General features: G+C 50.6%; 1 protein-coding gene across 15 annotated transcripts in view; it reads right to left on the bottom strand.

Moving 5' to 3' along the window:
- The window catches only part of PCYT1A (phosphate cytidylyltransferase 1A, choline), a 28,560-nt gene extending 13,862 nt beyond the window's left edge, over positions 1-14,698 (bottom strand). For 2 of the 15 annotated variants that reach the window (XR_012674634.1, XM_075157122.1), the window contains exons 1-4: positions 14,574-14,688; positions 13,829-13,962; positions 12,150-12,219; positions 10,295-10,358 (exon numbers count right to left, since the gene is read on the bottom strand). Coding sequence is in view for 9 of the 15 variants with exons in the window: in XM_075157122.1 (XP_075013223.1) it covers positions 10,295-10,358; positions 12,150-12,219; positions 13,829-13,962; positions 14,574-14,641 (336 nt within the window). In the remaining 6 variants the exon portion in view is untranslated. Of the gene's footprint in view, positions 1-3,612; positions 3,722-7,373; positions 7,483-9,209; positions 9,659-10,294; positions 10,359-12,149; positions 12,220-13,828; positions 13,963-14,573 lie in introns of those variants that run through there. The other 13 variants (XM_075157127.1, XM_075157123.1, XM_075157136.1 and 10 more) reach the window with 12 other exon arrangements.
- Between the last annotated feature and the right edge of the window lie 3,647 nt (positions 14,699-18,345).

Here is an 18,345-nt window from a genome sequence, read left to right as displayed (position 1 = left end):
AAAGAGAGAGAGATTTCTCAGCTCTTCCAAAGCAGAATCAGTCAACAGCAGGCACAGTGTACAGAAGGTCAGCGCAAAGACACAGCCACCTAACAAGGGGCTTAGGCAGTTGATTTGGCATCAGCTGCCAAGCCTTGACAAACAGTGCCTGGTGGGAATACTGAATCATTTAATGCAACTCGGAGCTGCTCTGCAGAGAGAAGCATGCAGCAGTCAGCTGGCTGGAGAGAAACTCGCACAAGAGTTGCAATGCAAGTTATAAGTCATTACTACAAGGCTAATTATGCTATTTTAGAATCTGAAAAGCAACCTAAGGATTAAGACATGCCCATTCCGCATTCAGCCCTCCCCCAGCTCTCACTTTGATGAATGCAAACACTCTTCTACTCTTCTGTGCCCCCCTTTCCCCCCCCTGACCAAGACAGCCGGTGGGTGTGCTGCATCCCTGCACAATCCTGAAGAGACGAAGGAGCAGGTTTAAGCAGAAGGACAAGGGTGAGGGAAGGGGTGCAACCCATGGTCATAACTTAAATGACTAGCTGAATTGCTGTTTGCTTTGCTGTTTGTGTAAGATCAAGCTGCAGCTCCCCAGTGGGGGACAGCTCACCTTGGGATGGCTGCCACCATGCTCCCCTCTCGTCCCCTGTCCCCACTGCAGTGTTGACTCAGCCGATGGTGAAGCAGCTGCTGACACCACATTAGGGCACACTTACTTCTGGCACTTTACGTACCAGGTTGTAATTAATGGTGGTTCAGCTGAACTGCTTCTGTGATGAATAGACAGACAGACAACCAGTGTGGGACAGAAATCGTGACAGCTATCTGGGAGTAAGTTATCTGTGCTTCTGAGTTGAAGTCATTGTACCTTCCCAAAAGGGCCCTGGAGCTTTAGGAAGCCCAGCACCTCACACAGCTGAAGCAAGCTAGGGATTTATAGAAAGGCATGGCAGCAAACGTTCCCTTTTCAGCTGCTGCAGGAGTTAGAAACGGATGTTAGATTTGCAAAGTTTATAACTAAAGAGCAGCATTATTTCTCTTGCTCACTTGAAGTGTGCAGCTCTCCAGTGCAGCAGATGGCACTTCTGACCTGCTGTTCCTGAGAGCAGCATGACCCCTCCGCCCAGAAATAATGCTTACTTATTAGGGTGCCTCAACACCCTAATACTAAGAGCTGTGTGGAATTTAAAATGTCTCCCCACCCACATGCAGTGGGTGTGCTGGAACACGGGAGGTGGGGCAAGCGCGAGGTATGAGAAAGGGCAGATGTCCCTCTGAACACCACCCCTCTCCTCGGCAGAGAGTCTCTGCCAAGTGTTCCTACTCAGGACGAGCTGGGACTGTCCTCATAAGGGCTGCTGGGCAAAGCTCTGCTGTTCAGCAACCAAGAAGTGTGGGCTTTGTGAAAGAGAGCTGTTAAGAAGCAGATTTAGGGATCGGACTCACTCAAGCACATATGACTCCGAGTTAAGGAATTTTCCAAAGTAAGGAGTCAAACACAGTTTAATAACACACGAACATACCGCTCTCCCCACCTAGCATCAACAAAATGATACCTTACGAACAGCATTAGGGCCAAACACAGCTGAACTGGTTTTGGGCTACATGCGTGGAAGTATTCCAGACTGTTCTGCTAGACCTAACACAATGCACTAAGAACTAGAAAAGAGAATCTTAGATGAGTGGGGAGCCAAAAAAATATTGGGGAGAAGACAAAAGTGACAGTGAAGAGCAGCCACAAAGACATTTCAGAACTGCGTGAGCCATCCAGCACTCACTCCATAACGCCTGCGAGTAAGGTTTGCCAAGCTTCCCCCATTCCAGTAATTAATTTACTATTTCCTAACAACAGACAAACATAAGGGAGTGTGCAAAAGCAATCTCAGGCAAAAAGAGTTTGCAATCCTGAGCTCCAAGTCTTCAAACACTTAGGCAAACATTTAACTTTCAGGCAAGATCTGTGCTATAAATGCAGCAGCTTCCAGAGTGCCTCTGTGAAAACACAGGGTATGACACAAATAATTCTACGGTTTTGCAAGATGCCATCTTGCAAGCACACTCTGTATCAGTTATTTACTTCACCACCATGGTCCTATCAGAAACCATCCAGGTCTCAAAAAGCAGCAGACCTCTGTCTCTGGTTCAAGTAACCCCAGCATTCATGGAAACAGTGGGGGAAAACAGCAGCAGATTTTCTTGTTACTTGGTCAAAATAATTCCACTGTTTCAAGTCACCTGTTGGTCTCTGACCATTCGCTTTCCTTCCCTTCGGAGACAATTAAAAGGTCTGTTAATATCTTGAACACAGTCATTCTGAACCACTGCCCAGCAAAATATTAAAAAGCAGAAGCTTTGGTGCTGAGGTACGCACAGAGCATCCTCCATGCACAGACAGGTAAAGCTCCTCCCGTGTTTGCCTGGCCCATCAGAGCAATCAGACTTCTCTGCACACAAGTACACTCTCTGCTGAGTTATCACCAGCATCTTGCTGCTGGGTGCAGAGCTCACGGCCAGCCAAAGAACTGCAGGTTACAGCACAGGGCCACACCGTGCTTTACGCTGATGTACAGCAGCACGGTCTGAGCCCAGGAGGAATCTCCAACAGCATCTTCCAACCCCTCCCACACCCAACCATCCGCTTGCCTCCACCTTAACTCACTTTTCCACTTCTCCGGGTATACGTAGTCAAATGATGGCAAACAATAGCTTAAGTGAATGGATTTGCATTAAATAAGCAGCAGCAGTCAGACAGCACCAGCTACCCAGCAGCAGCAGCAGCTCTACCTGACGTACCAAGGGAGAAACCCGCTTTGAGGACAGCACAAATATGCTCTATTTGCTCTGATGTTACAGGCTAGATGTTGCTGAAGGAGCCTCTGCAGTGTCTGGAGAGCTGGGCTGGGCACCTCATGAGTGACACAGCTCTGCTAATTACTCAAATTAATGCAGAAATTAAACAACAATTTTACCACTCTTCAGAGCTTTAAAACCTCTGTCCTGTGGCTAATGCATTTCTGGGAAGTCCTCCCAGCACCAAACTCTTCTTCATTAAAAACTGGGAACACGTTGTTTTTAAAAACAAACCATACCTTACTGCGATAAAACTACTAATCTTAGACTGTTTCATTTTGATCCAAAAGACTAAAATAGCATCCCAAACAACTACTTACTAACAATGGGATCCAGCATCTGTAGCTGAGCTTAACACATGAGGACATAGCGTTGCTTCCCCAAATGCGTAAAACACTGACTGTTCTAAAATTAATTACATTTGCAGCAGATGGGGAAGGGGACAGAGAAGATAACTCTCAAAGCTCATTCTGAAAAACTCCAAGATAAAAACCAGAAGGCATAACCAGAAGAAAGAGCCCTGCTGTAAAATATTAACATCGTTCTATTTTGTTTAAGGCGTCACCCTCCTGCATTACCAAAGTCTGTGCTGAACGTGAGAAACTGCTTGCTAGGAGCAAAGTTAAGAAGTGCGCCATTCGGGAAAGCCATAGGCAGACTACAGTCTCGGCGACACTTTACAAGGGGCTTTGCTTCTGAAACTTACTTCTTCGGTGCACATCCTGTATCAAAGAAGCGCCTTGCATCACCTGCCAGCTAGCTCACCTCAAAGAGAGAGTTGTTCTCGCTCTGCGAGGAGCAGCCGACTGCCAGACAGGAGAAGAGTTGGTCTCCCTATCAGGGAATCCCTCCTCTCAGTCCCCAAGTGCAGATACTGAATGAAGGAGGGGAAGTGGTCAAAGAGAGAAATAGGAATTTTCTTTAAACTGTGGCAGTAACAGCCTTCAGAAATCATCCCGCATTTTGCAGAGAGTAATACTACAAAGCTCAAGTCATTTCCCACTGAAACGCAGCCGCTTCTGAGAGGGAAAAAGGACAAGCATTGATTACCACAAAGGAAAAAAAATGCATAGGCAGCGAACGAATTTAAAAATTCTCCCTTGGATGATGGTGTAGTTAACTCACACTGAGCTGGAATTTAACTACAACACCAAAGTTAACACCTCTGGCAGATGGAGAAGGTCAGAACAGGTGCAGCAAATCTTCTTGCTTAGCCAAAGCCTTATCTCACTGTCTGCACCTTCATGGACAGTACTGATGTTTTGTTAAGCCTTGGTGGTGTCAGAGGACTGCCTGCCTCACGCGACACCAGAGAAGCAGATGAGATATTTTTGCACCCTAAGCACACTGATGGCATGAGGACCTGGCCCATCTGCACTCTTTGTGTTTTGATGTCCAAAGGAATTTCTGGAAGAATATTATCTGCAAATCTACATGCACTAGCAAGATTCTTCTGCCACTTCCGCAGATTTACGCGCTGAGGCAAAATAAATCCTGCTACTTAAACTCGAAGCCTGTGCAAAACAAGAGCTTACTGCAACAACTCAGTAAATGCTCCAGCCCCAAGCTCCTGCATTTCCCACTAGGGATCCGAGTCAGAGCAAGACTGGCACCCTGGAGCAGCAAGGCCCCTTCAACACCCACAGCTCCCAGGCTCCCCAGGTGGCACTGCCTGCTCCCAGGCTTCCCTATCGTCCCTCTGAACTTAGAAGGCGTTGGCACAGTCAGATGTGACTGTCATGTGCTGCTTTGCCTACAAGATCGTTCCACTTTACAGGAGCAAGCTATGTCTCTTCTGCTGACTCATCTGCAGGCAAATACTACTAAACTTTGCACTCTGCCAGCTGTCTGCAGAGAAGAATTGCCTTGACACATGGACAGCATGTAAGCGAGAGCCTTAGGGGAAAGGAAGAAGTCCTGTCACTTCAGATAATTCCCCTGCCAGGCTGTAAAGTACCCAAATCACCCTGCATTCCTTGGTCATGGGGAGAAGTGAATCCTTTTCCCCCTGTTCTCCCACACCTCCAACTCCCAGTTTATGATTAACCTTACTGGTGTGTATCCCTGTAGAGATCTGTTGTAGACAGAAAGACTCAGAAGAGGTTAATGACAGAAGACTCATCACAGTGAGAAACTGATGAAAGACTGTTTACAAAATGGGGGTTAACCTGTACATAATTACTGGGAGAGATCAGGATCTCTCTTCAATCCGTACTTAAAAATCTTGCCCAATCTCCAAGACAACTTCATTCCCAGCCCAGGCTTGCGAGGCCCACATTCACCCCAATCTCCTGACTGAGAACATCTGCTTAAAAACTGAGTGCTAATGGCTGCGACCCAGCCTGCTCACCTCCAGAGAAGACTGCGACTCTCCCCAGCACGGCTGCTCTCCCCACAGTCAGCATCTGCTCAATCTAGACAGTATAAGCCCTCAAGCCCCTTATAAATGTTACTGCAGGATCTGGCAGGCAGAGTCCTGTCTACACTTAAAACACAGGCTGCTTCAGCTACCCTGGTTAAGCAAAAGCAGCTATCCTGCAGCATATTAATAGCCACATGAACGTATAAAAGGGATTCCAGTTCAGCCAGTGCCACACACTGGTCCAGCAGCATCCAGACCCAGATTTTTGCTATACTGGCAAAAAAAAAAAAACCCAAGCCTTGCATCCGCTACTGCTACAGGCAGGCTGATAACATTTGCTCAAGCAGAGCCTGAGCGTGCAGAAGATCTGGTATCCGTGTCCTGCAATCGATGAAAAGATGCTGCTTTTCACCAAAGTCCCAAATGGCTCAAGATAATTCTCTCTACCACCACCACAACTGAAAACAGTGCAGTGTGATCACCCAAGCAGCGCTGCTATGAAATACACACAAAAAAAGATAAACTGCTGGCAAGATCTTCTCCATGAATTCACAGCCCTTCTGGGTACACCATAACCCCAAGGCACTGAGTGTCCTAGCATGTGACAAAGTCTCTGCTGCAGTTAGCAAAGCAGCAAGAGTAGGGTTTATGCAGAATATCGGAGATTTGGAGTCTGCCCAGGGACAATGAAGTACAAGGATGGGTGGTCATTCTGTCCTGACTTTTGTGTTGAGTTGCATCGTGTTTTGTTTTTTGGGCTTAACAAGAGAGCCTTTTGAGACTTCAGAAGGCAACCTTTAGTAAGTTTACACATCAATACCAAATCCTTGCTCCAACAATTATTGCTTGTAGCTCATTCTACAGTAATTTCAAGACAATTACAATCCAGATCTTGGACCAAGAAACTTCCAAGTCATGAATTTTAATAATTCTGTACATATAGCAAATTCCTTCAGGAAATAAAGCATGGGTATTTGTCATCTGAATTTCAAAAACAAATAAGGTGGCTGTCCTCAGGCCCAGGAGTACTGCGGATGGAAACCCACCAGTACCTGCTTCTGACTACGCCAGTCTTCGCCAGCCACAAGGGAGGGAACCTGGTGCTGCAATGGCACAGGGTGGGGACAGGGGAGGGAAGGCCACCTGCAACATCCTGCACCTCCCTCCACAGCGACCGAGGGCTACCGAGGAGCATCGCAGCTCTCGGAATTCCTGCAGACTTCAACTCTAACTGCAAAACTATTAATCAGCGCGGCCAGGACTTTGATGGACACAAAAAGCTGGTTAGAGAGGATGTATGCCTGCACAGTAGCTAGGTCACACCTTCCTTCTCCGCAGTCAAAGCCACCTCCTCGTTGTTCTGCTCCTCTCTCCCCAGGCCTTGGCTGCGTCCCCTAGGTCAGGGGGTGTCTCCCAAAGCCCCCACGCTCCACGCCCTGGGGGTGTACTCCAGAAGTTTCCCAAAGCATCTGCTGCTGTCTCCTCTCAGCCTGTCCCCACCGCAGCCGGTCCTGCCATCCCCCGAGCTCTGTGTCCGAGCCCCAGCTTCTCCCCAAGCCCCCACAAAGGGGAAGCAGCGCACCACACCCCCTCCCCAGCACACATTGCCCCCTTGCCCAAAGCCAAGCGCCCCATGGCCCTACCAGCCAGCACCTCCCAGAGCCCCCCTGCCCCACAGCGAGCCCGCCGCACCCAGGCAGGGCTGCTCCATGCCTGTGTCATGGCCACCCTGCTGGGAGAGAGGTCCCGGGGAGGGACCCCTGACTGACCCCGCAGGGGTAGTGTGAGGTGCCCCCTGTGTGCCTCCAACCGAAACCCACCCACCTGCCTCCAGCCCCTCTGACGGGCACCCCTCTGGTCCCACAGCGCGTGCCCTGACCCCTGCACCCCCAGCGATAGACCCCACAGCCATCCCAGGGCCCCCACGTCTCCCCAGCGACAGACCCCACAGCCATCCCAGGGCCCCCACGTCCCCCCAGCGACAGACCCCACAGCCATCCCAGGGCCCCCACGTCTCCCCAGCGACAGACCCCACAGCCATCCCAGGGCCCCCACGTCTCCCCAGCGACAGACCCCACAGCCATCCCAGGGCCTCCACGTCCCCCCAGTGACAGATCCCACAGCCCCGCCGGAGCCCCCACGCTCCCCACTGACGCCCCCCTACCAGCGCGCCGCCGGCCGCACGCACCTCCGCAGCCCAGTCCGGCCCCGCCGCCGCTGCCGGAGCCGCTCCCGGCGCCTGCCCCGCCCCGCCCCGCTCCCGCCAACGCCAACGGGGCGGCGGGCGGAGCCGCTGCGTGTCGGGCCGGGGCAGCAGGAAGGGACCGGCCGCGCCCCGGGAAACATCGCCCGGAACCTCCGTTCCGGCTCGCAACGGTCCCCCGCCCCGCTCCCGGGGTTGGTCTCGTAGGGTCGAGGGTGCCCCGGGGCTCCGCGCTCGGACCGGGCGGCCAGCGAGGGGAATGGCCCAGCGGAGGTTCGCTGCTGCGGCCCACAACCCTGCCCTGCGGTCCTTCGCCTGTCAAACGTCAATTCTGGGGACCATGGAAGGAGGGAGCCAAGCACCCCTAGAGCAGAGCTGCCTGCTCTGGGCCACGGCAGCTTCGTCGCAGCCCTTCGCACTCCCCTGCTGACGGCGGAGGTGCGGGAATGCCGGCCTGTACTGCTTCAGCAGCTGCTTGATCTTTCTCCAGGGAAAACACAGCAGCCGTTCGCCCGCCCAGGCCATGGCCAAGGGTGGCTGGAGCTGAACGATCACAGACTCAACCTGCTTTGTACAACGCCTTTGTGAAGCGGCTGTTAAAAGCCCCCAAAACAGAGCAAGCGCAAGGTGAAAAATCGTGATTTAATCACCGTGACTTAATAAAAGTGTCAAAACGAGTGTGAGGGCATATACTATCTCCTGGCAAGTGTCTTTATGTGGAGGGTTTTGCTGTTCCCCAACACTTGCCCTCCCAGGTTGACGCACAAACCGAATGACGCCATTGCATCCTCTCTGCAGCTCCCTTAACGAGCCACAGCCACAGGTAGTGACAAAGCAATCAGGGAAGTCACCCTCTATTTGCCATCAGAGGAAAATGAGAGGAAACCACTTTCAAACAAACATAATAGAGAAACAGGAGCGTGCTGCCTCCAGGATTGTAGATGAAAGAGTGATTCTAGAAGATGCATCGTAATCTCTTACTTCCCTCCTTTCCAAGAGCTGCACGGACAGAGTGAGTTCTGCTCTAACAGTCGGTGAGGGTAGGATTCAGGACTCACCTCACCCAACTTCAGCACTCTAAAAGCCATTCATGCTGCTGAAATTGTTCAGCTGTGTTTGCTCCTTGGTCAGCACAGAGAGAACAGGCATTACCACACAGCAACTCATCCCATCTTCCGATGGGCACCTGAGATGCACTCTGGTGGCACCCAATCGCTCAGGAACCAATGCGATCCTCTAACTTTTGGGGAGATGAGAGACTTCAGCGCTCCTTTTCTGACCTACAACAGCCTTTTCTATTGCTCTTTTCCGAGGCTGGAGTCCTAACAAATTTGGGCTCCAAACATCCACCCTCATATCCCAAAACAATTACAGAGAGGCAAAGATTGAGAAAGCACTGCAGTATCTGCTGAAGAGGGCAATAAGCAGTGATTACTCAGTGTCCACAGGTGCCAAATTGCACCAAACCAATGAGGAGTTACAGCAGGGAGGAGTTTCGGCAGTCAGTGGGGCGTGCAGGCCGCTGGGCTGACCTAATGTCCTAAATACCTCGTCTTCCTATCAGTTAATACCATCTCGTGTAACACTTAGCTAGGATTCACAGCCCAAATCTTATGGGAGTCACAGGAAGAAAGCTGGATAACCAGAATATGAGGTTGGCTTTATGGGTTAATTTACAAAGAATCCTCAGAAAACGTTCATCTGAGAAGCACAGACAAGCAATCAAGGCTAGTGCATCTTGTAGAGTGGAGGAAAAGGACAAATGGTGGAAATGGCAAGGGTCAACCCACAGGAGAGGAAATATTAAATACATAGATTTATTATATTACATTTCTTATAAATATTTCATTTCAGAAAATTAACAAAAATAAAAGCAACAGAATCTTTTCAAGACGGAAGTTGAGTTTGCCTTAGAAACAATGGCTATTGGCAATACACTGTTTTAGGACAAAACCATCACACTATAAAAACAAAGGGCGATTTAAATAAAGGACATAATAATATTGTGCTTAAAGCTATATCGATATCCGCAAGGAAGAAGGAATGTTGTACTGTGTAGAACTGGTGTAGGACATGCTTTGTAGAGCTGTTATTTTGTTAGGTACTAAAGGAAGAACATGATGCTTTTGTGCACTTTAACAAAAATACTTTAAAGTGTTCTCCCCCACCTCTGTCCTTCTGTGCAACGTTTACCGTCTTCAATAGTAGAAGCAGCCAAACGCAGCTACCACACAAAACAGGCTGTCCTGGGGGAAACAGAGAAAGGCTCTGTGTTAGTAAAGGCAAGCTCTTTGCTAGTCTAACTGAAAAGGCCTAACCTAAGGGAACATTTAGACCAGGCAATAACCTTATATTGTAATATATTGCAATTTTCTGTCTTTTAGTTAGTTTTTTATTCACCTCACTTGTGGTGTAACCCAGCACAGTGTGTCTGAATGCCAGAAGTGCCTCAATTTACTCCATCCACACACCTGCAGGTGTCTAGGTGTCAGTTTAAAATAAAATAAAAATAAAATAATAATGAAATAAAACCTTGACTTTTGCTCAGTCCTGGATTCCAGCCATACTCCATAATAGCAGTTCAGCAAAGCACATAAGAAAAGACTTTATCTCTTGTGCTTCCTCTCCCCACCTGTAAAATGGTGTGACTGTAACGACTTCCGTACAGTACTATATGACCTACTGAGGAAATAAGTTTTACTATGTTGGCTATTCTATCTAAGTATGTTTGGTGAATGAGGATGTAAATCATACTGTTTCAACAGAGTCTTGGTTCCTTCCTCCTAGTGGTTGTTTTTTTTCTGCTCCATATTTAAGGTCACTCTGCCCCTCATACAAAAGCAAGTAGCTTTACACTTTCCCATGGTCCAGCCAATACTTACATTCATAAACACATCATGAGCATAGCTGTCAGTGTCAGCATCCCAGAAACATCGTGCAGCCATACTAGACGAAGGAGACAGAGCGGAGCCATTACCCACAGAGTTCACGTGTAAGGACCTAAGTGATCACAGATACTTTCCTCGAAAAGCAAACTGAGCTTCCTTTAAAGATAAAGGAAGTGGGAAGTGTTCTTCTGAATCCTGACTACATCCCCACTGCTGAATTCCACCACATGCTGTAACCCCCTCTGTATGTGGATCAAGCTCCATCTTCAAACTCATCAGCTATTAACCCTGCCACCTCCACTGTGCAGCAGGGCTTGAAACCTCATTGCTATGGTGCTTAAGAATCTTTGACTTCTGGCCTATTGGTGGCTAATTTAGCTTATTTGTTCTTGTCCTTCACCTCCAGCACCCTCGTGGTACATACCCCCAACTTATTTATAGGAAGCTATCGTATTCCTTGGCAGATGTAGTGTTACCAGACCATGAGCTAAGCTCTTCAAGTCTTTTCGTATCTATACTCTCTGTTCCCCGACCATCCTGCTGGCCTTTTTCTACACCGGCTTCAGTCCAAGCCTTACCTTGAAGACAAGCAACTGGACCGTAACAGGATATTACAGACAAGACCTCGCTGCTGCCTGGTCTAATCTCTTTGGCACTCCCCTTTCTCTGCTGCAAATGCCCAGCTCCCTGCCTGCCTCAATAAGTCTCAGCTGTCGGGATCCCTGTTTGCAGCACAGCGTGTTGTTCCTAGTCCCTACATGTATGACTTACTGTTATAAGATTGTTGAATTTCATCCTTTTTTTCTATTATCCTAGCCCTCAGGGTTATTCTGCTTTTTTTTTCAGTCCAATATTCCACTCTGCCTCTGGAATACCCTGGTTACCCAGTATTTTGCATTAAGGATGTTGTATTAAGTATTTTGCATTAAGTATTTTGCATTAAGTGATCATGCTTCAGTCTTGCCTCCTGCCTATTGCAAACCAGAGAATTTCCCCAATTGCCCTGTCAGTCTGTTGCTGGGCTTCACGTTTCAAATCAGACCACCTCATTGAACCATTCACCCTGGTACGGTGCTTCTGGAGCGGTCTGCCAGCAGACAGACATTCCTGACAAAAGCCTGAGCAGCAGGTACAGATATTCCTTCCTGACCTCCAGAACATTGAGGCAGCTGATCTGATTACAGCTCTGCTGCACTTAACCTCTGCTGGAGTACCAGGCACGATAATAAAGATAAGCCCAGCAGATAAAGCACATAAACCTTACGGGCTGTTCTCTTTTGTCTTCTCCCTACTCGCTAGTAATGGAAAGCTACAGCCCGCTACTGCAGCCAAGAGGAATTCTTTTGTCTGATTGCAGGCATCGGGAGCTAGACTGCAAGTGCTCAGCACCCACATTCTAGGCTCGATTCCCATGACAGTACTGCATGGGATTATAGAAATTTAAACATAATAAAATGCCTACCTGGGGGGATTAAATGCAAATGAAGTACTTAGGGAAATCTGGCTTTAGAGGAAGTGAGTTACCATGGCTCTTGTGCTCCAGCAGGGCCTTGAGAATGGACTGGGTGGGTGCTCTAGTTCATCATGAATACAATGTAAAATGCCTCTCTGCAACACTCCTCACAAGTGATTTTCAGCATTTCAGCTTGCTAAGAACCACCATACAGCCAATTATCACCGGGTAATTCAATCCAAGCCCTCACTTGCCACTTAAAGAAAAAATAAAGTGCTTTATACTTTATGATCTGCAGAGAGTTTTTTGTACCTTGGAAAGTTGGAAGCAGCTACCAAAAATCCACCCAAATCCAACAAAAATGATAGAAATACAATTAAAAGATGCAAAACTTACTTCACTCCTTCTCCTCTCTGCTCTCCAATCACAACCTGCACCACCATTTTGTACCTGTCAAATCCCTCCTCTGGAGAGAGAGAAAAAAATAATAGTGAGAGCAACAACTTGTTTAAAATATGAGCCCAAAACAGGACCCAGAAAGCTAAAGATTTCTGGTTACAAAGCAAATGTCCTGTGCAAGTCCATGCAATTGGTAAAGTGGATGGGCTGCCTTGCGGCTTCATTTGGTACAGAGTACCACGGTCTTATTGGAGTTAAAGGGTGAATAGGGTATTTGGCATCCGTCAAAAGATGCATCTAAGGCAGAAGACACCCCTGAACAGCCACACTATACGTCAGCATTCTACTTTGACAACTTTCAAGAACTTGAACACATGGAAAGAATGTAAATAAGGCTGCTGGTGGACAAAATCCAATTTGAAAAAAATTGGCTTATTTTAAAACTGTTCTGATGCAAAGGTATTGTAGAGATTCTTCTGCTACATAGGTGTTTCCTGTGCTTCTGAGCTGGGATAAAAGGCCACATAAAAGCATACGCGGCTCTACGTTACGTGTCTGCAAAGATAGGCAGTTGTTTTACAATAGTAAAGAAATACCTTTAGGACACAGGCCAGATCCAATCAGGCCATGGCAACATTCCAGAAGCCAAATCAGAACAAGCATGTTTAAAATAAAATATAGATCCTAATACCTGTCTTCAACAAAGCAGTGTCCTGGGAAGACTCAGGCGCACTCTTTGCACTGGAAGATTGAACACAACATGCTGGGTCTGGTAACATCCACCATGTCAACACTTATCAGAGATGCCAGCTGATCGAGGGCCACACCGGGCCAGTCTCGCTTCAGGCTACTGCGAGTGTGTTTACAGATTACTGAAGCCAAGCCCTGTGCGTATTAGCTTGGGATCAACACGTGCTGGGACTACAGCTGCTGCTGGTTTTAAAGCAGATGCGTAACTCTGGGAGAAGCATAAATCTATGGCTCCAGCTGAGGGTGACGGTATGTCTGTGTCACCGTGTCAGGCCAGCTCAGCAGTTGGAGCACCAGCCTGTCCCCAGGAAGAAGGCAGAAAAAAAGTGACCGTGCCAACACACATCTATGTACTTGTCCAGTACTGAACAGAGGAAACACCTGCTGGAGCCTGAAGTTTAGTTCTTGAACTAAAATGTTGGAGGGCATCCTGTGCAACACCACCACGACCTTTTTCCAGTGCTGTAAGGCTGTAGTCACACCCCTCCTTGGCTGACTGTGCTCCTAACTCTCTCCCCCTTCACTGCTCCCACTAGGCCTTGTTCTGATCTCCCGGCTATTCCACTCTGACCCAACTCTGATCTAACTTGCAGCAGAAAAAAAGCAGGAATGGTTCTGTTTATTGAAGCAAGAAGCAATGAAGCATTACTTCTTCCTTCTCTCTAATGCAGGTTCTTTCCCCCTGCAGCCCTTCCAAGGCTGACATCCTACACTAGCCACTCTACACGAAAACAAATCTTGTCTGCTTGAATTAGGTTTCTAGTTCCGCAGGCGAGGAACATATGTATATAGGCCAGAATGTTTCATAATGGTAGACTCGAGTCAGTCAACAGGGAAGAAATAGGTTTCAAGACTAAAGAAGGAAAGAGGGATTTTGTCAACGGGAGAGTAAGAAAAGAAAGAACTTCCCCAGCAAACCTCCTTACCTTTCAGTCTGTCTTTTATTGTCTCTGATAAAGACTTTGTAAGCTGAGGCATTTCTTCTGGGATGTACTGTACGTTGGCCAGCTTCTCCTTCAGTATCGCATGGATGCATTCTTTTACTGTGGACGATTTAAATCTATCGGGGCAGAAAAAGAGCAACAGAAGGCCCAGAAAGTTCACACAACGTGCAGAAACATACATAACCCCACTTGGGAAAATTTAGCTTTCACATATTAAAGAAAAAGGACAAATGAAAACCATGGGGAAAAAAAGCCCAGCTAATATGGAGATACTTAACCAGACCGGCCAAAAGCCAAACACCCATAAACACAAGTGTGAAACCAGACCCATTGGAGGTTGCCCCTTCAGCGGCATCGCCCACCTGTGCTCCCCTCGCCTCCCCACCCACATCCCCTACATCTCACGCCAAAGTTGGTCTGGGAGCCCAGTGCCCCCCCGGTTCCCAAACCCCGGGGGTTCCCCCATTCCCAACACCCCCTCCAAGCCCTCATAGCCCCACACCAGCCCCCCATGCCCGGGGACCCCCTCCCCGACAGTCCCACCGCAGCTCCCACATCCCCAGGGCCGCCTCCCACCCCCAGACCCAAAGCCCCCAGGGCACCCCTGCCCCCAGCATCCCCCCTCCCTCCCCGGAACCCCCGGGACCGGGACCGGGACCGGGACCGGGACCGGGACCGGGACCGCCGCCGCCACGCCCCGCAGTGCTTCAGACACTCCTCGGCTCACCGGCGCTGGAGGCTGGGCCGCAGGCTGTACGTGTTCCCGGCTCCATCGTCCGGGCCCAGCTCGCCCATGGCCGCAGTCCCCCGCAGGCCGCCCCGGCGTTGGTTACCACGGCAACCCTCGCCACTTCCGCCTCCCGCCTCCCTCGCGTCACGGGGCGCCACTACGTCACGGCGCCGCGCCCCGCCCCGCCCCACGGCTTGCAGGTGGCCGTGGTGCAGCGCCGCGGCACGGCGGGTGCGGAGCCACGGAGCGGGGGTGCGGACCCATGGAGGGGGGTGCGGACCCCCAGCGCCGGTGCGGGCCCGGGAGGGGGGATGTATTTTTGATATTTGTCCAACATTTTTTATTTTGACATTGTTTACAATTAAAAAATTTATACAATAAAATAATTGGTGAATAAATGCTAAATAATTGCAATAAGAATTGTAATTGTAAATAAAGGGTTTGATGAGCCTGCTGCCTGGGGAGGTGAGTGTGGCAGGAGGTCTGATGGGGGGAGAGCGGCTCCTCGGTGGGGAAGGTGGCCTCGCATGGCTGGGTGCTTCCCCAGTGCCCTCCTCCCACACCAAATGGGCTGGCGCCCGCAGCCCGAGCCCCTGCCCGCTCCCTCGCCTGGGTCTGGGGGGGCTGGCACGGCTGCGGACATGGCTGCCTTGCGCTCGGGGTGCCAGCAGGGCAGAGGGGTCCTGGGCCCCAGAGACGTCTTTGCAAGCCCATGGCCTCGGCTGGAGGGGCCTGTGTTGGGGTCCCAGTGCCCAGGACCCTTACCGGGAGCACCCGGCTGCTGCGGGGGCAGCGGGTGCAGGCGGAGGAGAGCGCAGCCTGAAATCGTTGCCATTGCAAAGCCTATTCCCCCCAATTCCTGTCCCTGTGTTGCTGCCAGACCCTGTGCTCCCTTCCTGCCTCTGGACCACGCATCCCAACCATCAGCACGGAGATCCCAGCCTTGCTCCTTTCCTCCAGGAACTTCTTAAATCTTCCAGAAAGGCCTAAAATTGTTGCTCCCCAATATCCTCTCTCCGCCACACCCTTGTGCTCTTTCCCCTGTCCGCAGCTGCTGTCTGTCCCAAGGAAGGCTGGCGAATGATGGCTTGCGAATGACACAGCCCCCTCCTGAGAAGCTGACATCCTGCTTCCTCCACTGTTTTATCTTGATGCAGCAATCTCCGCGATCGTGCTTCTTACATGCAGCGGGTGACACCGCTGAGAAAGGTCCCCGGGCGCTTCAAATGGAAACAGGGTGAAGGCGCAGCTGGTGCTGGTGCGGAGCGTGCTGCTGCTGGGGACGAGGGGCGGGAGGGGGCCATTGTATGCGGCAGGGCTGGGGGGCGCCTGGGATTGGGGCTCTGTGGGCAGGGTGCTGCCTGGAGGTGCCCCTCGGGTGCCAGGAGGGTGTGAGGTTGCACCAGGAGGCAGGAGGTGCCTCTGCCAGGGTTTTGCTTGAGATGCACGGACGCATCCCAACTGGCGCCAGGTCCTGCCCCAGCCCGCTCTGAGCGTGGGCAGGTTGCTGAGACCCTGAGCAGCAGCAGCAGCTCCTGATTTCCACGGGCTTTAGCAGCACCACTCGCTAGAGATGATCCATCGGAGCCCTTAGTACCACCAGGGCTGGGCATCAGCTCTGCCCACCAGCAGGAACGGCACCCCACTGCCACGCTGAAGGTGGTGGTGGCCCCATGCCATACCTGTGTGGCACCTTCGCATTGCAGTTACCGTCGCCCTGCCCAGGCCCTGCAGATTTCCGCTCACTAAAGGAACGGTTTTGTGCCTCCGCTCCATCCCTCCGCTTACTCGCTGCTTGCTCACCCCCCCGGGGCCGCTGCCTTTCCCAGCAGGGTCAAGTGTTGTGGCTCACGCAAATCGTTTGCAGGGGCCTTCCTAATTTCTGAGAAGTATCTGAAAGACCTCGGTGCTCTCCGTGTTTATTTGCAAACACTATTAACCGTTTCCTCTTCTTGCCACAACCACGTCGCCTCCTGCCTGGGTCAGACCCGCAGATGTGAATTCAGTTAAACCAATGGGGGAGGGATCTTTGGGAACCTGTGGGTTTCTCCTCCTCAGCATCTTTTTGTGGTAATTTGTGTTCCCCATTTCATTTGGGAAGATTTGCTTTCCCTGGGCTTTGAGTACATTCAGTTCTGGGCTTCAGCTGCCTACATCCGAGGTGTTTGGTCATTGCTTTCTTGTACATCTTCCAAATTTTCAGTGCTCCTTAAATACGCCAGATGCTTTTAAGCCGTTTTGGGACTGACCCTTGATCCTTTAAGGTGACTGCTCAGGGTGATAGCTGTGTGCCCCGACAGTGATGGCTGCAGGAGACCAGGGCCTCGTCCGGGTCCCAGCTGCATCGCTGGGCCACTCACCGATACATTGGGCCAGCTTCTTGTTGGGGAAAAAAAGGACATTTGTGCTTCAATGAAGTGGTGTGGAACGTGCTTGCTGAAGTTCCTGTCTCTCAGTTTTGAAGAACAAACTGTTTTCTCACTTACTCCTCTTTCTCCTTCCTTTTTAGCCCTTCTTTTGCTCTTTCAGTAGCGAAATGAAGAGGACCGCCCCATGCAATTTACTGTATTCCAGCTCAGAGAAAGAGAATTTATTTTTTTAAGCATCAGAGGACCTTTTTCAGGCCCCCTCAGCTAACCCCAAGATGTACCGTCCACCCCATTGGGCTGGAGGGGGTTTACCAGCATGAGTGGGGAGCCGCAGCACAGCTGGAGCCAGGCTGTTTTCCTTGGTGCTGGAGAAGCTGGTGCAAGAGCCAGCGGGAGCTGTGTTGGTCTGGCAGGGTGCAGGCAGGGTGTGGGCAGGGTGCAAAGCCTGCCCGAAGCCTGGGGGCTGCTGCAGGGCCGGGGCCGGGCTCCTCGGCGATGCCGGCACCTGGGGCACGTGCTGGGCTGGGGCACAGCACCGCTGCTCGCCTGGCTTTCCCCCGCAGCGTCTTCCTAGCAGTGAAATTGATCTTTTCATTCATTCTTTTCATCCTTTTAAATTTTTTTTCAGCAAAAAGGGAAAAAAAACCCCCTGTTCTCTCTCTTGCGGTGGAGCAAGCTTTCCATCAGCGTGCTGCCGAAGAGCTCCGGACTTGGCCTCCCCTGCAGTTTCTGCTGCACGCTCTGTGGCTCTGCGAGCTCCCCGGCGCTTCCTGGCCGCACACGGCCTCATCCTGCACCCCAAGCAGCCTGGGAAGGCTCTGGTGTTGGTGCTGGTCCCCAACCTGCTGGGGAGCAGGGGGGGAGCACTGGGACACCGATTTCCGAAGGAACCTGAGCCTCTGAAAACATTGCCATACAGTCTGCAGCTAGCCACAACTGGTTGCTAGTGGACACAGCAGCCTCCCCACCCCGGGTACCAACTTACGCCCCATTTTGAGCGTGCATTGGAAGGTTTGAGCAATTTGTGCTACGATTCTAATCAGAGCCCTCTGCTGCCGCGTGGGGTGGGGAGGATGAGCCAGTTTTTCCTGCCGATCCCTGGCTCAGTGATCTCGGCGGTGATACTCATCACATCTTCCGCCTCTAGAAACCAAAACATGTTGCAAGTGCCAAACAAGCCTTCCCACACCCAGCCGGATGCCTGGTGTCACCGTCTGGGGGCACAAAGCCTTGAGATGGAAAAACTTCCTTGCTGTGAGCTTCCATATTTTCTGGAATTCAGTTTAGTTTCATTTAGTTAGGTTTTTTTTTAATGAGAATGCAAGAAACTGTGAAGGAAGAGGCAATGTCCACCTTGGAGCCCACCAGCACCATTGCACATGGTGGAGAGCGCTCCCCTT

The sequence above is a fragment of the Calonectris borealis genome, chromosome 9, assembly GCF_964195595.1.
Source record: "Calonectris borealis chromosome 9, bCalBor7.hap1.2, whole genome shotgun sequence".
Taxonomy (NCBI): domain Eukaryota; kingdom Metazoa; phylum Chordata; class Aves; order Procellariiformes; family Procellariidae; genus Calonectris; species Calonectris borealis.
Note: the sequence above shows the minus strand (reverse complement) of the source record. Positions and strands in the feature narration are given on the sequence as shown.